The sequence below is a fragment of the Helianthus annuus genome, chromosome 7 (assembly GCF_002127325.2).
Source record: "Helianthus annuus cultivar XRQ/B chromosome 7, HanXRQr2.0-SUNRISE, whole genome shotgun sequence".
NCBI lineage: Eukaryota > Viridiplantae > Streptophyta > Magnoliopsida > Asterales > Asteraceae > Helianthus > Helianthus annuus.
This window is the reverse complement of record NC_035439.2, coordinates 77,844,641-77,863,008: the sequence shown is the minus strand read 5'-3', so window position 1 is coordinate 77,863,008 and position 18,368 is coordinate 77,844,641. Positions and strand designations below refer to the sequence as shown.

General features: G+C 37.6%; 3 protein-coding genes across 3 annotated transcripts; 2 read left to right on the top strand and 1 right to left on the bottom strand.

Moving 5' to 3' along the window:
- Positions 1 to 3,972: 3,972 nt before the first annotated feature.
- LOC110866662 (protein FAR1-RELATED SEQUENCE 5-like) lies at positions 3,973 to 5,913 on the top strand. The gene is made up of 2 exons (XM_022115805.1): positions 3,973 to 4,006; positions 5,099 to 5,913. Exons 1-2 carry the CDS (start codon positions 3,973 to 3,975, stop codon positions 5,911 to 5,913), a joined length of 849 nt encoding a protein of 282 aa, XP_021971497.1.
- An 86-nt stretch (positions 5,914 to 5,999) lies between these two features.
- On the top strand, positions 6,000 to 7,968 carry LOC110868049 (protein FAR1-RELATED SEQUENCE 5-like). Its single transcript, XM_022117135.2, has 3 exons — positions 6,000 to 6,275; positions 6,387 to 6,950; positions 7,042 to 7,968. Exons 1-3 carry the CDS (start codon positions 6,024 to 6,026, stop codon positions 7,798 to 7,800), a joined length of 1,575 nt encoding a protein of 524 aa, XP_021972827.1. The 5' UTR covers positions 6,000 to 6,023; the 3' UTR covers positions 7,801 to 7,968.
- A 1,170-nt stretch (positions 7,969 to 9,138) lies between these two features.
- LOC118480200 lies at positions 9,139 to 15,665 on the bottom strand. The gene is made up of 12 exons (XM_035974923.1): positions 15,629 to 15,665; positions 15,428 to 15,541; positions 14,596 to 14,715; positions 14,335 to 14,502; positions 14,119 to 14,244; positions 13,250 to 13,647; positions 12,540 to 12,833; positions 12,175 to 12,474; positions 10,797 to 11,416; positions 10,470 to 10,650; positions 10,137 to 10,385; positions 9,139 to 9,549 (listed from the first exon to the last, which is right to left on the bottom strand). The coding sequence occupies exons 1-12, from the start codon at positions 15,663 to 15,665 to the stop codon at positions 9,139 to 9,141; spliced, it is 3,018 nt and encodes a 1,005-aa protein (XP_035830816.1).
- Between the last annotated feature and the right edge of the window lie 2,703 nt (positions 15,666 to 18,368).

The window sequence follows — 18,368 nt, the reverse complement described above, 5'->3', positions numbered from 1 at the left end:
TACACTGAACAATGGCAAGACTCTTACCAAACCGTTCCGTTAACCCCCGACCAGGTAGCCAACATATTTCCATATAGACCGTGGAGATATGAATGGTGAAAATCTTTTATTTTATATAGACAGTAAAATAATGCCAAGACACCACGGACAAACGATAAGGAAGAATCACCTTCAACATAAGAAACTAGTTATTAAAGTCATTCATACATAACCAAATAAAAAGTGCGAAAAGATTAAAAATAAAAAGTATTACACTAAACACTTGTTTTCACCAAGTGATGTAAGAGACTTAGGCAAACATGGCCTTTGATTGTCAAGAACTCTTATGATCAATCTTGGATCCCGAGACGACTCACACACTCTATGATGGACAATGGATGATGGTGGTGGATGATGGTGTTGTGATGGTGGTGGGTGGTGGGTGAAGTGTGAGAGAGGTGGTGTGCCAAGGGATGGTTTGCAAATGAGCCAAGCATCCCTATTTATAGCCTGAACAGTAGCTCGGGCACGGCGCCGTGTCCATTAGGCACGGCCCCGTGTCCATCCTTCTTCCCTTTCTTCATTAATTGCAGTTTATCTGCATTAGTTGACCACGCCCCCGTGTCCGCTGGGCACGACCCCATGTGCAGAAGCGTATCTGTACTATCAAGATTTCCTCAGATTCTGCGAATCTTAGAGTTGACCACGGCCCCGTGCCCAGTGGGCACGCCCCCGTGGTGGGTGATAGAAGCTTCTACAGCTTTGTCTTTTCTGCTGATACTTGGGCACGCCCCCGTGCTCACTGAGCACGGGGCGTGTTTAGCCTTCTGTTCTCTTGTTTTGCTTGGGAAGATGTTGTCGGGAGGCCGGGCATGCCACGTTTGTTCCTTATCTTGTATGTATGTTAGATTTCGCTACCTTTTTGCTTCTTTTGTTCATTTGAGCCCTTTTAATCCTAAAAATACAAAAGGAAGACAAAAACACACTTTTTCCGACATTAGTACTAAAAAAGGGTTAGTTTTATGCCACAATTGATGTAATTTATATGTTGCATTTTGTGCACATCAAATACCCCCACACTTGAATCTTTGCTTGTCCTCAAGAAAAACTCTTTATAATGTGGCTTACACTCCCAAATGAAATGGGTAGAAGAGAAGGTTTTTGGGCTTGTCATAGAGTGTCGGGATTTCCAAGATTCTTTATTAAGTTTTATTTTTATTTATTTACAATCCTATTTGTCATGATTTATTAAAAACATTACATAAGATAAATTACTTATTAGGGCATAACATGCCTTTTTAAAATTCCATTTATATACAAGTTCACATACCTCACGGGGGATCACTCAACACTCGGCCGAAGATGTATTTTAGTGAATCACTCGAGAGCGGCGTGGAACTTACTCCTACCTTAAGCTTGCCAAGCAATCAATCCTCCTCCTTTTTAACTATATACCTTTGTAAATATCAAGAGGACTTTTTGGGGTGAAGGGTTAGGCTTGGGCTAAAGGTGGGTGGTTGGGTTAGTGGTTAGTAAAAAGGGCGAAAGGCGTAAAAAGCATCGGTTTTTGGAAGACTTTTTATTTTTCATAACTTGTTTTATTTTGATGAACCATTTCTTTCAAACAAAGTTATTTTTGATAAACTTGTTTGTTAATTCCTTTTGGTTTCATCATCATTTTTTTTCATAAGTCATAAGAAAAACCGAGCTTTGTTACTAAAATAAAGGGTTTAAAATGAAAAAGCGTTTAGGTGGGTAAAAAGGGCGTTTGGTTTAGGTTAAGAAATGAAAGGGTTTAGGCTCAAAGGGGTTAACTAGGGGGATTTTGGATAGGTGGTAAAAAAAAAGAAAAATAATGGTGTAGAAATAAAAAAGGTTAGTCCTAATGCCTCCATCATTTACTTACATGAGTTTAAGTTGGTAAGGACCGGTAATGCATCGTCGTGGCAAGTTCTAGAGTCGTAAGAACCAAGCGACTATTCACACAAGAAACGAAAAATGAGCATTTAGTTTAAAGATATATATTTGTATGCTCAATAAAGGCTCAAAACTAACTTTTGTGGGAATGAGTTTTTATGTAATCAAGTATATAATCAAATTTTAACTAAACTTATCATGCCGTTTCCTAATTTTCTTACGTTAATTCTTTTTTTATCACGACGCTATCGGTTGTAAATTTGTAAAAATATAACCTTTTTAGAATTTGAAATTCCCAAATTAAACCTAGACAAGTAAGAAAAAAAATGAAAAATTTTTGAAAAAATTTGGGGTGATTAGCGGTACCAATAGAGTTTTGTGTAAGGCTTGTTAATTAGGACTTTGCAAGATTCAAGGTTTTAGCATCCCCCCACACTTAAATTACACATTGTCCTCAATGTGACCCAAAAATAAAATTTTAGGTTGATTAAATGTGTAAAAAGGTGTAAAAAGAAAAATTTTATGTTACTGGGCGTCTGGACACGGCCCCGTGGTGTCCGGGCTCGGCCCCGTGTTCAGATCGCCAGTAACAAAAGTTTGTAAAAAGAAACAGAAGCCTGGACACGGGGGCGTGTTCAGTGAGCACGCCCCGTGTCCAGTTACCTGAACTGTGCATTTTCTGCAGACTGTGCAGCACGGGGCCGTGTTGGGCGGACATGGCCCGTGCCGAACTTGCTGTAATGAAGAAATTTTGTCGGGAAGCTCTGTTTTCGTGCATGGGGTGCTGGTTCAAGTTTCCCTTGTTATCCTTCACCATCCCCGGCAACGGCGCCAAAAACTTGATGTGCGTGAAGTGTGTTATATTTTAGGTATTTATTTTAAACCCTTTTTACACTTTTTAGCCAAGTTTTAAATTTATAAAACACGATATTTACTAACACTAAACACCCATATGGGTAAGTGCACCCATCGTGGGCGTAGTATAGTGTTGGTAAGATACCGAGGTCCTCCAAGGACACAAGAGCTTTTAGTACCGGTTTATCCTCAACGTCTAATCAAATCAAAAGTTAGAAAAAGGTTTTTACACTAGAAATATAAAATTAACTAAAATGCTGAAAATTAAAATAAAAGTAAAAACAGATAGACAAGATGAATCAGTTGGATCCGACTCGTGTGTAGTGTAACCTTTGATTATTTCCGCACTTTTGCACTTTTTAAGAGATTATCTTAGTTATTGTAGTAGGCCCCTCTTTTGAAGGAGACGTTACCCTCAACCAAGTAGTTTGAGTCAGCAAGGATACAATCCTAAAGGGTCGGATTATTGAAAGATAATTAATTAAGTTATTAATGCATAATGTGGTAAGCCCCCTCTTTTGAAGGTGACGTTACCCTCGGCTAAGTAGTCTGAGTCAGCAGGGATATAGTCCTAAATAGTCGGGTTAAAGTTTTAATAGTAGCTTACTTATGAGGGGACCAAAGAGTTTGGACCCCCGCCATCCAATACCGGTGGGTATTGAAGGAGGTCCTACTAAATTTGACCCAGGTACTTTGCAGGATCTATACACTGAACAATGGCAAGACTCTTACCAAACCATTCCCTTATGTGACAACTCGAAATTTAGAACCTTTCCTGTATCTCGATGTAACATGCTTGAACATTTCGTGACTAAGTTAACTTGTTAAAGTTACTAATATAAGTGAACTTTTATGTGAATATGTGTTTTGATTGTATGTATGTATATATAGAGTAGGAGTTGTGTGGAAAGTCCTATTTTCCTAGAAAGTCTAGGAAGCAATAGTATAGTGACATGTGGCATGGATGTATTTTAACTAGAAGGGCAAACATGTAATTGCATATATTTTTTTTATTTTTGGTAATTATCTCAATTTATATATTTTTGCATGTTTCGTTTTGTAACTGATTTCTATGCATCAAATTCGGGATTGTAGTTTCTTTTCAATCCAAATCTATTCCAAATTCCACGAACACGAAACACACATCTATATATTATAATCCGATCATCCTATTATTCATCAGCAAAGTTCTTATTCTATATTTTTTAAGTCTGAAAGATCATGGCTTCGAACACCCTCGCTGATGTTGCAGATGGTAATTGCAGTTACCTTTTTTGCATTTTTGTATTGTTTTACTATAACCTTTATTCAAAATATTCAGATTGTTCTTGATGCTGTGTTTTAACAGCAGAGTTGTCGAGCTGTATTAAGTACATAAAGATTACACATTGTTTTCATAACCTTGATGATGTGTTTTAACAGCAGAGGTCACCTTGTTAAAATCCACAGTTTTTTTTTTTACGAGCAAGACCATCAAGCTTTGTTGTTGGTGATGTGTTTTAACAGTTATACAGATTCTTATTTGTCTGTGTTTTAACCGTATTGTGTTTAACAAGTTTCCTGTTGCAACAGATATTGAGGGTGTAGTCAACCTTTTATATAAATCATGTTAATGTTGTCTGTTAAATAGTGTTGTGTTTTAACAGTTATTGAGCCTGAAGACAATTTTTTTTAATGTTCCAGAGTGGATGTTGTGTTTTAAAAGTAATATGTTTTACTAGTTATGTGTTCTATTTTAGGTTCTTATTGAATGATGTGTTCTAAATTGACTGTGTTTTACTAGTTATGTGTTCTAATGTAGTTTCTTATTGAATGATGTGTTCTAAATGTACTGTGTTTTACTAGTTACGTGTTATTATTGGATGTTGTGTTTTAAAAGTAATGTGTTTTACTAGTTATGAGTTCCTTTTTGTAGTTTCTTATTAAATGATGTTTTTTTTAACTGTAATGTGTTTTACCAATTACTTGTTTCAACAGATGCTGAGGTTGTGCCAAACCATCATCATGTTATTGGTGTTGTGTTTTAACAGTCATACATGTTCAGGGTGTTTTTGTTCATTGTTTCACATGAGTTGGATGATTGTTTGTAGTATGAAGGTCACCCCTTTTTTTACATAGTTGAATGTTGTGTTTTAAATTCCATAGTTGCAGTTTTTTGTTCATGTTTATTTTAAACTCTTTATGTGTAAACATCAGTTTGTTATATGTGATGTGTTTTCAACAGTTGTTGAGTTTGATGTGAATGTTTTTTATAGGTTCACCTCTTATCATTGAATCGCTGTTTTTTAAGTTGCGTTATGTTTGGTTAGTTATGTGTTTTATACCCTTTTTTTGTCATGTCTTGTAGATGCACCTAATTACCAAGTACGTGGTGTTGAACAAGTTTCTCCAAACACCGGAACGAAGAGATATATTCCGGATTCACCCTCTTCGTTGACGCCAGCAGAGGGAATGTTATTCGACACAGTTGATGACGCGTATAACTTTTATAAAACTTACGCAGAAGCGGGAGGTTGGACTGTAAGGAAGGGCACACAGCACGAGAACCGTGGTATTGTTATAAACAAGTACTTTTTCTGTTCAAAGGAGGGTCAAAAAGACTTTCGACCAGTTGATACTTTAGTAGATCAGCCGTCCGATAGGTGGGTACGTAGGGTACCATCAAAAAGGACCGGATGCCAGGCTGCGATCAGAATAAAACTTACCGATGCTAAGAAGTATTTGCTTTATCATTTTATAGAGGCGCACAACCACGATTTTGTGCATGAAGAAGATTTACATCTTCTCAAGGAAAACAGGGGTATTAATCGTGCACACGAAGAGATGATAAACAAGATGTCACATCTCAACATCGGGCCTGTTCGTGCATTTAACATTATGAAGGAAGTGTATGGTGGGTTCGACAAAGTCGGTGCTACCAAAGTCGATTTTAAAAATTTCAAGAAGGAGTTAAATCTTTTTATCGGAGAGTTTGATGCGGAAATGTTTGTCAAGCGTTTGATGAGAAAAAAGGAGTTTTTACCGAACTTCTCTTGTGAATATGAAACCACAGACGAAGGTGTGTTGAAGTGCATTTTTTGGGCCGACGAGGATATGAAGAGAAATTATTATATGTTTGGGGACGTTATATCATTTGATGCTACATACAGGCGTAACAAGTAACTATGAGTTTATTTTTTTACATATTTATTGTGTTTTAAATCTTACTGTGTTATAAATACATCATGATTTGTTTTTTCATCGCTGATTGTGTGTTTTTTTAAAGGTATAACATGATGTTTGTCCCTTTTACTGGGATTGATAATCATAATAGGAACGTGACACTTGGTGCTGCAATTCTCGGTTCGGAAACGGCAGAGACGTATAGCTGGTTACTTAGGGCGATCAAGAACGCATACGGGTACGCGCCTCCTGTAATCGTTACTGACCAAGACCCTGCGATGAAAAGGGCTATAGCTGATGTTTGGCCTGAGTCGAGGCATCGGTTATGTATGTGGCATATCATGGATAAACTCACTACAAAGGTATGGGTTTTATATGGCAGGGTTTTATTTTTTTTTATTTTTTGTGTGATTTGTTCTGTGTTTTAAAATTAATTTTTTTTTTGTCATTCACGATACAATGTGCCATTTTAGGTTGGGGCTGCCTTATGTTCAAATACAGATTTCAGGAAAAGATTGTCTGCAGTTGTTTGGACTGATTCTCTATTGCCCGAAGCTTTTGAGGCTGAATGGGCCGCTATTATTCATGATTTCGGGTTAACCGACCATGAATGGCTGACGTATATATATGGGCTACGTGAATCATGGATTCCAGCTTACTATCGTGAAGAAGAAATGTCTGGTCTTATGCGGACATCATCTAGGTCCGAAAGCGAGAACCACTTTTTTGGAAAAATTAGCAATCCAAAGTGCACGTTGGTTGAATTTCTTAGCCACTTTGATACGGCTATTGAAGCGCAAAGGCATGAGCACCGAAAAAACGATCATGACACTCGATACACCAACCCTGGAGAGTGGAGTGATTTTGTTCTCGAGAAGCAAGCAGCTCAAATATATACTAGAACTTTATTTTTTGATGTTCAACTCGAGATTCAACATGCTATTCATCGTTGTGCGAGTATCAGATTAGATCACGTCGGTGATTTCATTAAGTTTTTTATAAAGGATCTCGATCAGCCATGTTCTTCGTACTTTGAGGTGATTGTTTATTTTTTCTTTATGTGGTCTTATTTTTTGTCTATTATTTATTTTTTTATGAACTGTGTTTTATTGATATTAAATGTTACAGGTTATGATACGCGAGGAGGATGTTACTGTTAAGTGTACATGCAACAGGTTTGAGCAGTTTGGGCTGTTTTGTAGTCACATTTTTTGCGTGTTACGGATTCTTGATATAAGGGAGTTTCCTAAACAATATATATTGAGGCGTTGGACGCGTGAAGCTGTTCCAAATAGTTCCCCCGGGTCCATTCTTACGGATGGTGGAAATCCAGATCGTAGTGACGAGGTTAACCGGTGTGTTCGGGAGATTAGTCACGCAACGGAGTATGTCGTTAACAAGCTGATTTCAAATTTTGATAAGTTGTCTGATTTTCGAGACCATATCAAGCAGTTTATGTCAGCCGCGGATGAAGCTCAAATAAATGCACCTCCCAAGACACGACGTAACCGATTTGCTGAACTGCTAGGAGTTGCTCCAGAGAGCACGGCCACTATCCGTGTTCCAGTTGGTACCAGGTTCAAGGGCTGTGGTTCTCATAAACGCCTTAAATCTCAAAAGGAGCGAGCCGTAAGTCAGTCTGGAAGTAAACGTCGTCAATGTTCAGTATGTAAAAAATACGGTCATAACAGAGTAACGTGCTGGAAATACAACGTGGCTGGGGCTGAGGCAGGTTCTTCGCGGAATGCTGGTGGTAATGAAGACACAATTCCTGAAGGAGATGCTGCTATGGTTGTTCAAGGTGATGGTACTGGTTTGAACGATGATGATGATGTGTTTTACACATCTGGAAACGATGCAGATATGGACGATGAGGAGATGGCATAGTAGGATCTTTTTTTATCAATATTTTTCTAAGTACTTTTTGCTGAACTATCCGTTTTTTAGTTTTATTTTTTTATCGTATGTTTGTGTTGAGATTTGGTTTTGGTGATTTTAAGACTGATTTGTATTCGACATTTTATGAAAATAGTTGCTTTAGTGTTTTAGTTTTAAGCTCTTTATGTAGTAGCCATATCTGTTTTACGGGATTCTGGATTTGTTCGTGGGTTTGGCATATTTGTTTACTTCGTTAAAAATGTGTTTTAAACTTGTTTTAGTCCATAAAGTGCAGTTTTCAACTGTGTCTTAAGTACTCACTTTGTTCCAGAGTAACGAGCATACTTTTTAAATGTTAATGTGTTTTAGTAGTCATATGTGTTTTAGCATACTATAAATGTTAAATGTTAACTTTGTTCCAGACAAAACACAAGCCTTTTAAATGTTAATGTGTTTTAACATTTTTGATTTGGATTATGTTCCTTAGAATCCATCCGCCTGTTATACGTAATGTGTTTTCACAGATATTCGAACCTGAAGTCATTCTTTTGTATACTTGAAGGTTTTTTCAAATATTTAGTTTATGTTATTGATGTTAAAGTGCGTTAACTTGTTTTAATGTATGTTTTCACAGATACTCGAATCTGAAGTCAATCCTTTGTATACTTGAAGGTTGTTGTAAACTATTTAGTTTTTGTATTTGATATTTAAAGTGTTTTAACTTCGTTTTAAGGCATAGACACTTGATGATATAGATAGGTTGCTTACCAGATTTCATTATTGGCACTAAGTATGTAGACTGTGTTTTAAGGGGTCACACAACTGTAACAATGCCTTTTCCAGACAAACCATCAGACTCTTTAATTGTTAATGTGTTTTAACAATTTTAATTTGGCTTATATTCCTTAGGATCCATCAGCCTATTATATGTAATGTGTTTTCACAGATATTCGAAGTTGAAGTCAATCTTTTTAATACTTGAAGGTTTTTGTAAACTCTTTAGTTTCTGTATTGATATTAATGTGTTTTAAGTTTGTTTTAAGGTACAGATGCTTGATGACATAGATAGGTTGGTTCCCAGATCACATTATTGGCACTGTGTTTTAAGTATCTAGACTGTGTTTTAATAGGTCATAGCACTGTATATCTTTTGTAGATTGAAACAAAGTAATAATATAGCCACAAATTCACAAGGTTCAAGAGGTTCAAAGTTAACATATTTGTACTTGTTAAAGTCATTGAGATAACTGAACAAAACAAACTAACTGGGTTTTAAGAAAATCAGTGCACAATACGTCAACAAACTACCGCTAACAAAGTTTTTTTTCGAGAACATGTCATTTTAAGCTAGTTATCCAATCTTGCAAGGATTGTGTCATAGGCTTTTGATTCTAGCCTCTTTTTTTCATCCGCCGACAACTTGTTATATTTAGCAACCTCGGCTTTAACAAAACCTCTGTACTCGTTTCCTTCACTTAGGAGCATCTTCGTAATGTACTTACGCCGGAGATCATCAATCTCTTTGCTTTGCTTGTATGAAATCTCACCCGCATCAGTGCACTCATTTGAGAATCCGCATTCCCAACCTTTTCCAGATACGCCCTTGTATGTTTCCATATGGCGCATCAGGAAGACGCCACAATCGATTACATTATTTTTTGTACGCCATGGCATTTCCAATCGTACCGGCTCAACCTTATCGATCACCCCGCCCGCCGGATGCCCATTTTTTTCCAAGTACACCGATAAAGCATCACGCTGCACGATAAACAGTTTAAATCAGCGCTTGTGTTTTAAGCTGAATGCATTATAATGATCAACGTAATTAACAAAGAGATAAATTTAAAGTTCTGACTCAGTGTGTTTTAAGCTCTTAATACCGTTATTAAGTATAGGCACAATACTGTAGTAAAGTAATAAAGTAATACACATGTAGAGGCACAATACAACGTAGAATTAAGTAACAGTGTGTTTTAATTTAATATTTATATGTTATTATGTTCTACACTGTGTTTTAAAGATTCACTAGTGCTGCTAACGTATCATTCATTTTATCAAGTGTGTTTTAGCACACTAAACTTATACTTATCATGAAGTGGGTTTTAACACATTAAGTAACAGTTTAAGTAACATTTTAATGTGTTTTAGCACACTAAACTTATAATATCATCATTTAGAGTCATTTTATTATCACATGTGTTTTAACATCAAACCTTATTCATATATATTTTGTAAACATTTTTTTTGCAGTTTTTAATTTTTTGTGTTTATAAAAAAATTGTAATCCAAATGACATGCATTTACATAACATAGGACTTTTGTATTTTATATACAGACGGGCGTACCAATTTTTCCAGCCTTTTTTTGTATTTCGCTTGCATTGAGACATCCTTAGCGCTGTTGTCCAAAACTTCTACCTTCATGTCCTTTAAATTAAAGCATACACAATAGAAATGAGCTTCGTGTAAGACTGGTACAAAGATGAGGGCATGTTCAGGTATCTTTTTGACATCAGCTGAAACTAAAACCGGTTCCATGTTGTCTCCGAACGTTTTTGCTCTTGATTTTGCATTTTTAATGTAGTCGTCTTCATTCTGCATTTCAAATTAATCGTGTTAAACAATATTTATTACTAAAGTTGACAACTTAAATTGCAATTCCAATATGATCAGCCTTACCAACATATTGACTGAACAGAACAGGCGTGCGATGCTTCCCTTTAGCTTGAATTTTTCTTCGTAATTCAACAAATCCGCCCACGCGCTTATTACCAATATGTGCACCTCGATTCCCGGCAATAATGATTCGAGCGGAGATCTCATCACCGGCACTCCTTTCTTAGTTCTGAAGACAACATCCCTAATGTATACAAATGTGTTTTATTAAATGTTTTACAATTTATTCATCAGAATCAGTTTCAAACTGTTGTGAGTATATCGGTGCATTACTATTTTTTCGAATACAATATTAATGTGTTTTACCAAAACAGATGTGTTGTAACATACCACATTGAACCCCAGGCTGAAAACATGTATGAGCTGACGGAGAGCTCAGCGTTTTCAAGCTTTGCCTTAATCGACACTGCCCGCTTGACGTAAGGTGACCTTAGAGCATCGGTCAACTCTGTTTGTCTTTCCGGTCTTATTTTCGGCTTTCCAAGGTCCAGATCGTGTATTAGCCGCCCACGTCTAATTGTATATTCGTACTCTTCCTGTGTTTTCTGGGAGATTGGTGTGACGGCGAGTGCGGTCTTCTCCATTTCGTCAACCTGAGTCTTCTGTGCGGGCGGCTCAATTACTGCAAGCTGAGTCGTCTGCGTGGTTGTCTTGTCAACCGTCTTGCATACCTCTTCGGCCAATGAAGGTGTCCACTGCGACAACTGTGACATATCCAAATTCTCCTTATTTGCCTCTTTTTCCGGTGTTTTATCATCAGGAGTTTGTGGTTGTTCGGTTGTCGTACACGTTGATCCGACCTTTTTCAACTTATCTGTCCACAATTTGTGTACTTCTTTGATTTTTTCACTTTGGGGGTACAATTGGAAACCTTCTGTAAAAGTGTCGGTTATCCTTTTTACACATTCGTCGAATTGATTCAAGAAAACCTCCAACATTCCCGCATGTACCTGAATTACATCATACACACTTTATCATATTCTTATTTCTCCAATTACGCAACGTGTTTTTACCATGTTATAATGTGTTTTCCCTATCAATATTTGTGGTTCTTTCTTAATTTTTTATGTTGTTTGTGTTTTACCTACCAGCAGTGTGTTTTATTAGCAAACAGAATATGTGTTTTAAATGATCAGGCTGTTAATACTTTAATGTGTTTTACCATTCGTAAAGTGGTTTACCAATCACATAAATGTGTGTTTTAACATTTAGCAGTGTGTTTTACTAATACCAAATATGGTTTAGCTGCAGTGTGTTTTAGCAATCACAAGGTGTATTAAATCAGCATTGGTGCTACTTCCAAACCCTGCACTATGTTTTTACCATTATTAAAAGTGTTTTACCTTTTTGGAAAATGCTATTTTCCAATCATTAGTTTGTTTTTTTATTATTAGTGTGTTTTTACCAAATAATTATTAAATCAGCATCAGTATTCTGTTTTTACCAAATAATTAGTGTGTTTTAATAATTCCAGATTAAGTTTTTTGGTATTCTGAATGTGTTATTAGCAAACAGAATATGTGTTTTAAATGACCAGGCTGTTAATACTTTAATGTGTTTTACCATTCGTAAAGTGGTTTACCAATAACATAAATGTGTGTTTTAACATTTAGCAGTGTGTTTTACTAATACCAAATATGGTTTTTAGGTAGTATGATTGTGTGGTTTAAGATGTTAAGTGTAAATAATTGGAAAATTAAAAGATTACCTCGTCGCTTTGTGTCGCTGGTGTCGATCCATATTGAGATGCCATAGATGAGCTAATTCCCGGCTGACTTTGTTGTGTTTGTCCCCACTCGCCGGTTTCTCGGTAGTATCTTTCTATATCGGATGTATCTATAATAGGCACTCGTTCCTGGCCAGCTTCTTCATTCATGCAATCTGCGAAATCGGCTTGGAAACCCGCATTAACCGGTATTTCTTCTACAACACGCGCATTTTCCGGAACACTTTCATTTAAAATTTTCTTCTTCCCAGCCTCTCCGGCTTTCGGCAGCTTCTTTTCAGTCTGTTTTTTTTTTTCGGTGACGGTGAGACCGGAGGTTTACCATGTGCTTTACCGGCCGGCTTTACGAATGTTTTTTTCTTTTTTTCAGGAACACACTTGGTAATGTGTTTTTCAGCCTTCGGTTCATTTTTTTTCTTTGTTTTCACTACTTCTGCTTCGATGTCATCATCACTCTTTTTTGCAAATGGATACCTTTGTTCCGGTTGCAACTCGTACTCTTCCACTAAGATTTGATCTAATCTGACCGAGTCCAACTTTATGCTCACTGCCTCGATATCGTCATCATTGATATCTTCGATGAGATGCGCTGCTCTTTGTTCACCTTCTTTGTATATCTTCTGGTCACGTATCAACGCAGCCTGTAAAAAACCAAATAACGAAACTAACGTCAGATGTGTTTTAAAGGTTTGGTATACTCCAGGTTGTGTTACATCACCTATAATACTGTTTAACTATTCTTAGAATGTGTGTTGATGGTTTTTATATACATAATGGTCTTCAAAATAAGTTTTGAGTCTATCGGTGCATTTCTATTTTTTCGAATACAACATTAATGTGTTTTACCAAAACAGATGTGTTTTAAAGGTTTGGTATACTTCAGGTTGTGTTATATCACCTATAATACTGTTTAACTATTATTAGAATGTGTGTTGATGGTTTTTATATACATACTGTGTTTTACTAGAACAGATGTGTTTTTACCAAAACAGATGTGTTTTAAAGCACATTACTCTTTGTTTTATATTAGGAAATTACATATCTATTTAGAACATACCACTAGCAATGGCATTGGTCCAAGGAAGGGCTCCTTTGGTGTCCATGCTTCCACCGTTCGATTCAGACACCTGATCATGTACTCACACCAGTTAAAACTTTTGATATCCTTCCCTCGATGCAATGCTGGTAAAAACTTCATATTAATTGATGAATTCGTAGTTGTCTCTCCCAGAAGTGTGTTGTAGAACAACAAAAAGTTCAACACAAAGATCCGTCCGCTCGCTTGTTGCCCCTGCATGTATGTTTTGAACTGAACAGGCGTCAAGCGTGCAGGATCACTTTCGAATTGTGCTTTCCATTCTGCCACAACCTCGTGGAAATCAGCCCTTGCCCTCGCTACTTCCTTTATTTCTTCATTCCCTCTCGGTACTCCGAACACATCGTGCACCAATTCCTCTGTTATTTGAATGTGGTGGCTACCGCAATTCAAGACCCGTGTTTTAGTGTCGTAATTATTTACCAACCACCAACTCAGAGTTGAGGGAATCGGACCCATTCGAAAGCTAAGTATTGACCCGAAACCTATGTTTCGGACAGCCCCCCGTTGATTTTCGTTCAAAGATTCCATTAACTCCCCCATGTGTTTAAGAGCCAATCGCATAGTTAGTTTCCCATCAGCAAGTAATTCTTTACCGGTTGTCGCTTCTTGTGTGTTTTAGAGTCTTTGATTGATGTAGCATATGCGGGTTGTTGTGTTTTTTCAACTACTTTTTGACCCGCACCTGACCTTGTTTTTTTCCAAGGTGGGTTGTCAAAATCATCATCAGAATCGTCTATTGTCGTACTTGACAAAACACCAATATACCAAGCCGGTCAGCAAGTCAGTCTTTTAAGTATCTGAAATTTAGTCCTTAATATTAACTTTACCGTGTGCTGCTTCTTTAATCGGCTTAACCGTTTGTACAGTCGCAGCTTTCTTTTCTTCCGGTATGATTCCAGCCTCTTTGTGCTTCCTCTTCTTACCGGTTTCGTTTCCCTTTTTGTTTGTGGCGGCTGATTTAAAGCCCATAAAATTTGTTAGTACTATGCTGTTGTGTTTTAACTCATTGAACATATGGTTTCACGTTCGTTCATTTAACTTACATATGGGAATTTCACTTTTTTCGTTTGGTTCCGACTGTAATACGACATCTTTATCCATTACGTTCGGAAAGAGATGTGCAATGTCAGACAGAAGGGTACCGGCAGGCGGTTGTTGTGTGGACGATACTTTGCTGTCTATTGTTTCTTTATGTTTTTTAACACGCTCAACTGTTTGTAACAAAAATTAACACAACTTATCAGACAGGTGGCCATATAAGTTACCCACCCCCCCCCACCTTTAACTGCCACAACTAACCGTACCCTGTAAAGGTGATCCTTCTTCTGTGTCCGATTCATCCAGTATTATTGGCTTGTCCGGTGGGTTTCCGGGTACCCTTGAAAGCCATTTTCCTTTTATTCTCTCACTTTTTCTCCGTTTGACTGAAAACACATCTTTGTTATTTATAAAACACATTTCTACTGCCTTATCTAATAAATTAACCTTAAAACAAACATGTTCACCGTAAACTTATGACCAAAATGACCTTAAAACACATATGCTTTACACCCACATCTAATAAAAAACCCATTAACAAAAACAGTTTTTTCGACAACACATCATTACCCTAACAGTAAAACACAGCATGCTAATACATTACAATAAAACACATTTTGTTCAAAAAGTGTACATCAAACCTATTTTTAATACGAATAAAGCACTTACAGGCTGACAGTAAAACACATCTGCACTGTTCAAGTAAAAGGCTGACATTAAAACACATTTTCAGTACCCTAACCATTAACAAACACAGTTTATGGAGAACCCACCACACAACCTATCCATAAAACACATTATATTTACACCTATCCCATAACAGATGTATGTTCAAAAAAAAGGTACATAAAACACATTTGTCCATTGAAACCATCTAACTACCTGTGTCTAAAACACATCATCGGAAACACACCCATAAAACACATTTGGGGCAAACTCATTAACACAGAGAATTGGTCTATACATAGTGTAAAACCTATATAAACATTCCATATCACACATAACCAACAACAAAAAAATTAAAACAAAAAAAAAAAAACACAGTCATCCCAAACAATCGTAAATCATACTCACCTTTTTTTACTCTAAAACACATACCTGAGGTTCTCGCTACTACAACTTTGCTCCCGGATAATCTGTTTTCACTTTCACCCACTTTGATTTTGCTGGATTCCATCTTGTTTAAATCCTCTTTTTTTTTGAATTTCTTACCTGCAAACATAAAACACTTCAATGTAGAGAACTATCGAACCCTAATCGCCTTCTAAAACACAGCAACCAATGTCCAATTGATCTTACGTATATAAAAGATTGAAAATCTCTTATCTTCATCCATGATTCTCGGTATTTTTGGTATGAATATTTTCTGACTTCTTCGAGGGTTTAGAGAGAGAAAGTGAGAGAGAGGGAAATTCGCGTGTATTAAGGAGATGTGATGTGTTGATGGTTATACTTGATTGTTTTAAAACACTGTGAAGACGATTTTGCCCCTCATCATTTAAAACATTCTATTAAATTTTATTGAATATTACAATCTTGCCATTGATTTGATCTCAACCATTAAACACACCAATCCAATGGACAAGATCGCTTCCTAGGCTTTCTAGGAAAAACACACTTTCCGTGCGAACCCTACTCTGTATATATATATATATATATATATATATATATATATATATATATATATATGTGCGTTTTATGTGAACCGAGAACAAAGGACCCGACTCGAGACCATGAGGTCTCGAGTGAACAGTAACTAGTAGACCGGTTTGGGCCTTTGGCCGGTTGGGCCAAACGGGCCGTAAACCCTTAACCGGCTCCTAAGCCCTTTAGGGTGCATTTGTGAAACAAGTATATCTACTATGCTTTTAACCATTTTGCCATTCTTTGGGCAACCAAACACACTCACTCTCCTACACACACTCTCACTCTTTCCCTCTCACTAAAACCCTAGCAACACCACCCTTCTCTCTTGTGCCGGATTCAAGGATCAATCGGATTCACTTGTGTTCCTCACTCGGAAGCTCTCGGACAACAAACTAACTCTCCTTCACACGCACACCTCATCAACCGGTTAGTGATTCTTGTGGTGTTTTGTGTTTGGGTTGATGATTTTGACATTATGTTGCTTGCTAAGTTTGAACATGAGAAATGGTTGTTTAGCTATGATAAAGATGTTGATTGATAGAAAATAGCTACTTAGTATCAAATGATGATAAATCGGTTAACATGTCTTAATTTCGGATACATTGCATGATGGATTATGATATCTTGTTTAAACCACTAGTTGTTGATGTTCATAAAACCGGTTTCGCAATTGTCATGTAATCGGATTAGTTTAGAACCGAGTTTGTGGTGCTATGTTTAAGTGTTTTGATGGTTATTCATGTTACGACTAGATTAAATGCTAAAAACCCAAAAATATGATGAACAAGTTTGATGATAAACATGAACATGACTTGAATATATGAAGAACTTGTTGAATATGATATGAATGTGGTTTGGATGTTTGAATTCTGCATATTTGATCCGATTTTGGTTAGTTTTAGACAACAAAACATGTTTTAGTGGATAGTACCATATAATGTAGCATGACATTTGAATTTCATTGGATAGTACAACTGTGCAGAATCAGCAACTGTTGGGGAGTCGAGACCCCTGGTTGCGACTCGCAACCACAGCATTACAAGCCGAGACCGCCAGTTGCGACACAGGTTGCGAGTCCTGTTGCGACTCGAAACCATAACATGACCAGCCGAAACCACAGTTGCGACATAGGTTGCGACTCGCAACCACCTATGACCAACATAAGCAGCACAACTCGAAACCACGCTTGCGAGTCCGGTTGCGACTCGAGACCACACTTAGTGGGCTTGCCTGGTTACGGGCCTTAGTTAATGGGCCGGCCTTATGGGCTCCTTGTGCTACTGTTTAATGCATGTTTTGGGCTTAAGTAATTGGGCTGAACATATGGGCTATACGTGCTACTGTTAACCGAATATGTTGTGCACTGTTGTTGAAACTGCCATGATAGAACTGTATGCTAGGATCGTTACTTGTACGTGCACTGCTTGGTTTGAATCTGATTATAAATGGTATCTATGTTAGGACATAGTTGACCACTTGCAACTTGACCGACCTTTCTGTGATTAACTGCCGAGCAAACCAAGGTGAGTTCACACCCTCTACAAAGCATGGGATTCCCTGGGTTAGGAACGGGGTTAAGGAACGTGGATTCCTCGTCCTCCTTGGGTAGGACAGCAACGGTTCAGGAATGTGATTCCTCGTCCGGACGGACGGATAACTCGTACTAGACCAAAACTCTATCACGAAGTCCCTCCTTTTTATATCGACTTAATCGCCGGGCCAATGGCGAGCGGGTCATTAGTTAGATAGCGCTATTTAGGTCTGACAAACCTCACACCGTGCCGCAGAGGACGGGCGTGAACTAATGGATCTGGGGCACGTCAATGATGATAGACATTGACAGTTTTCAGGGCACATAAACATGACTACAGTCAGCAGTCGATATGGTAACGAGTCTAGTGTACGCATGGGGTAGCCCCCACGGCCGAAATGCCTGATAACTATCATGGGGTAGCCCCCACGGCTGGAATGCCAGAGTAACTGGGAATGATTAAGTCACGTTTTCAAACTATGGGGTAACCCCCACGGCAGGATGCCAGATAAAGGAAACTGTTTTCGAAACAACTAAAACAAACATCCAACTGTGAACTCACTCAACTAGTTGTTGACTCGTTACTACATGCTTTGCAGGACCATAGGTACTCAGCTGGAGCTTGCATGGAGAAGAGTCGTTGTGGGACATGGATTGCTGCGTGCCATGTTAAACTTGAAAACATTTGAACTTATGTTTTAACTTTAAGACTTATGCTTCCGCTTACAACTTAAACTTTGTTTTGTTTGAACACCAATCGTATTGGTTAGACTTTTATAACTCTTTATATGCTCGTTCAGTATGATTGGTGGCTGGATCCTGGTCAGTCACGCCTCCAAGCGGTAGTACTCCGCGGGTGGA

Coding starts and splice junctions, on each gene's coding strand:
- LOC110866662 (XM_022115805.1), top strand. CDS start 3,973: ATGGCTTCGAACACCCTCGCTGATGTTGCAGATG. Junction 4,007..5,098: donor CCTCGCTGATGTTGCAGATG/GTAATTGCAGTT, acceptor CATGTCTTGTAG/ATGCACCTAATTACCAAGTA.
- LOC110868049 (XM_022117135.2), top strand. CDS start 6,024: ATGATGTTTGTCCCTTTTACTGGGATTGATAATCATAATAGGAACGTG. Junction 6,276..6,386: donor TGGATAAACTCACTACAAAG/GTATGGGTTTTA, acceptor GTGCCATTTTAG/GTTGGGGCTGCCTTATGTTC. Junction 6,951..7,041: donor CATGTTCTTCGTACTTTGAG/GTGATTGTTTAT, acceptor TAAATGTTACAG/GTTATGATACGCGAGGAGGA.
- LOC118480200 (XM_035974923.1), bottom strand. CDS start 15,665: ATGGATGAAGATAAGAGATTTTCAATCTTTTATATAC. Junction 14,503..14,595: donor AGAAGGATCACCTTTACAGG/GTACGGTTAGTT, acceptor TGTTACAAACAG/TTGAGCGTGTTAAAAAACAT. Junction 10,651..10,796: donor TCAGCCTGGGGTTCAATGTG/GTATGTTACAAC, acceptor TGTATACATTAG/GGATGTTGTCTTCAGAACTA.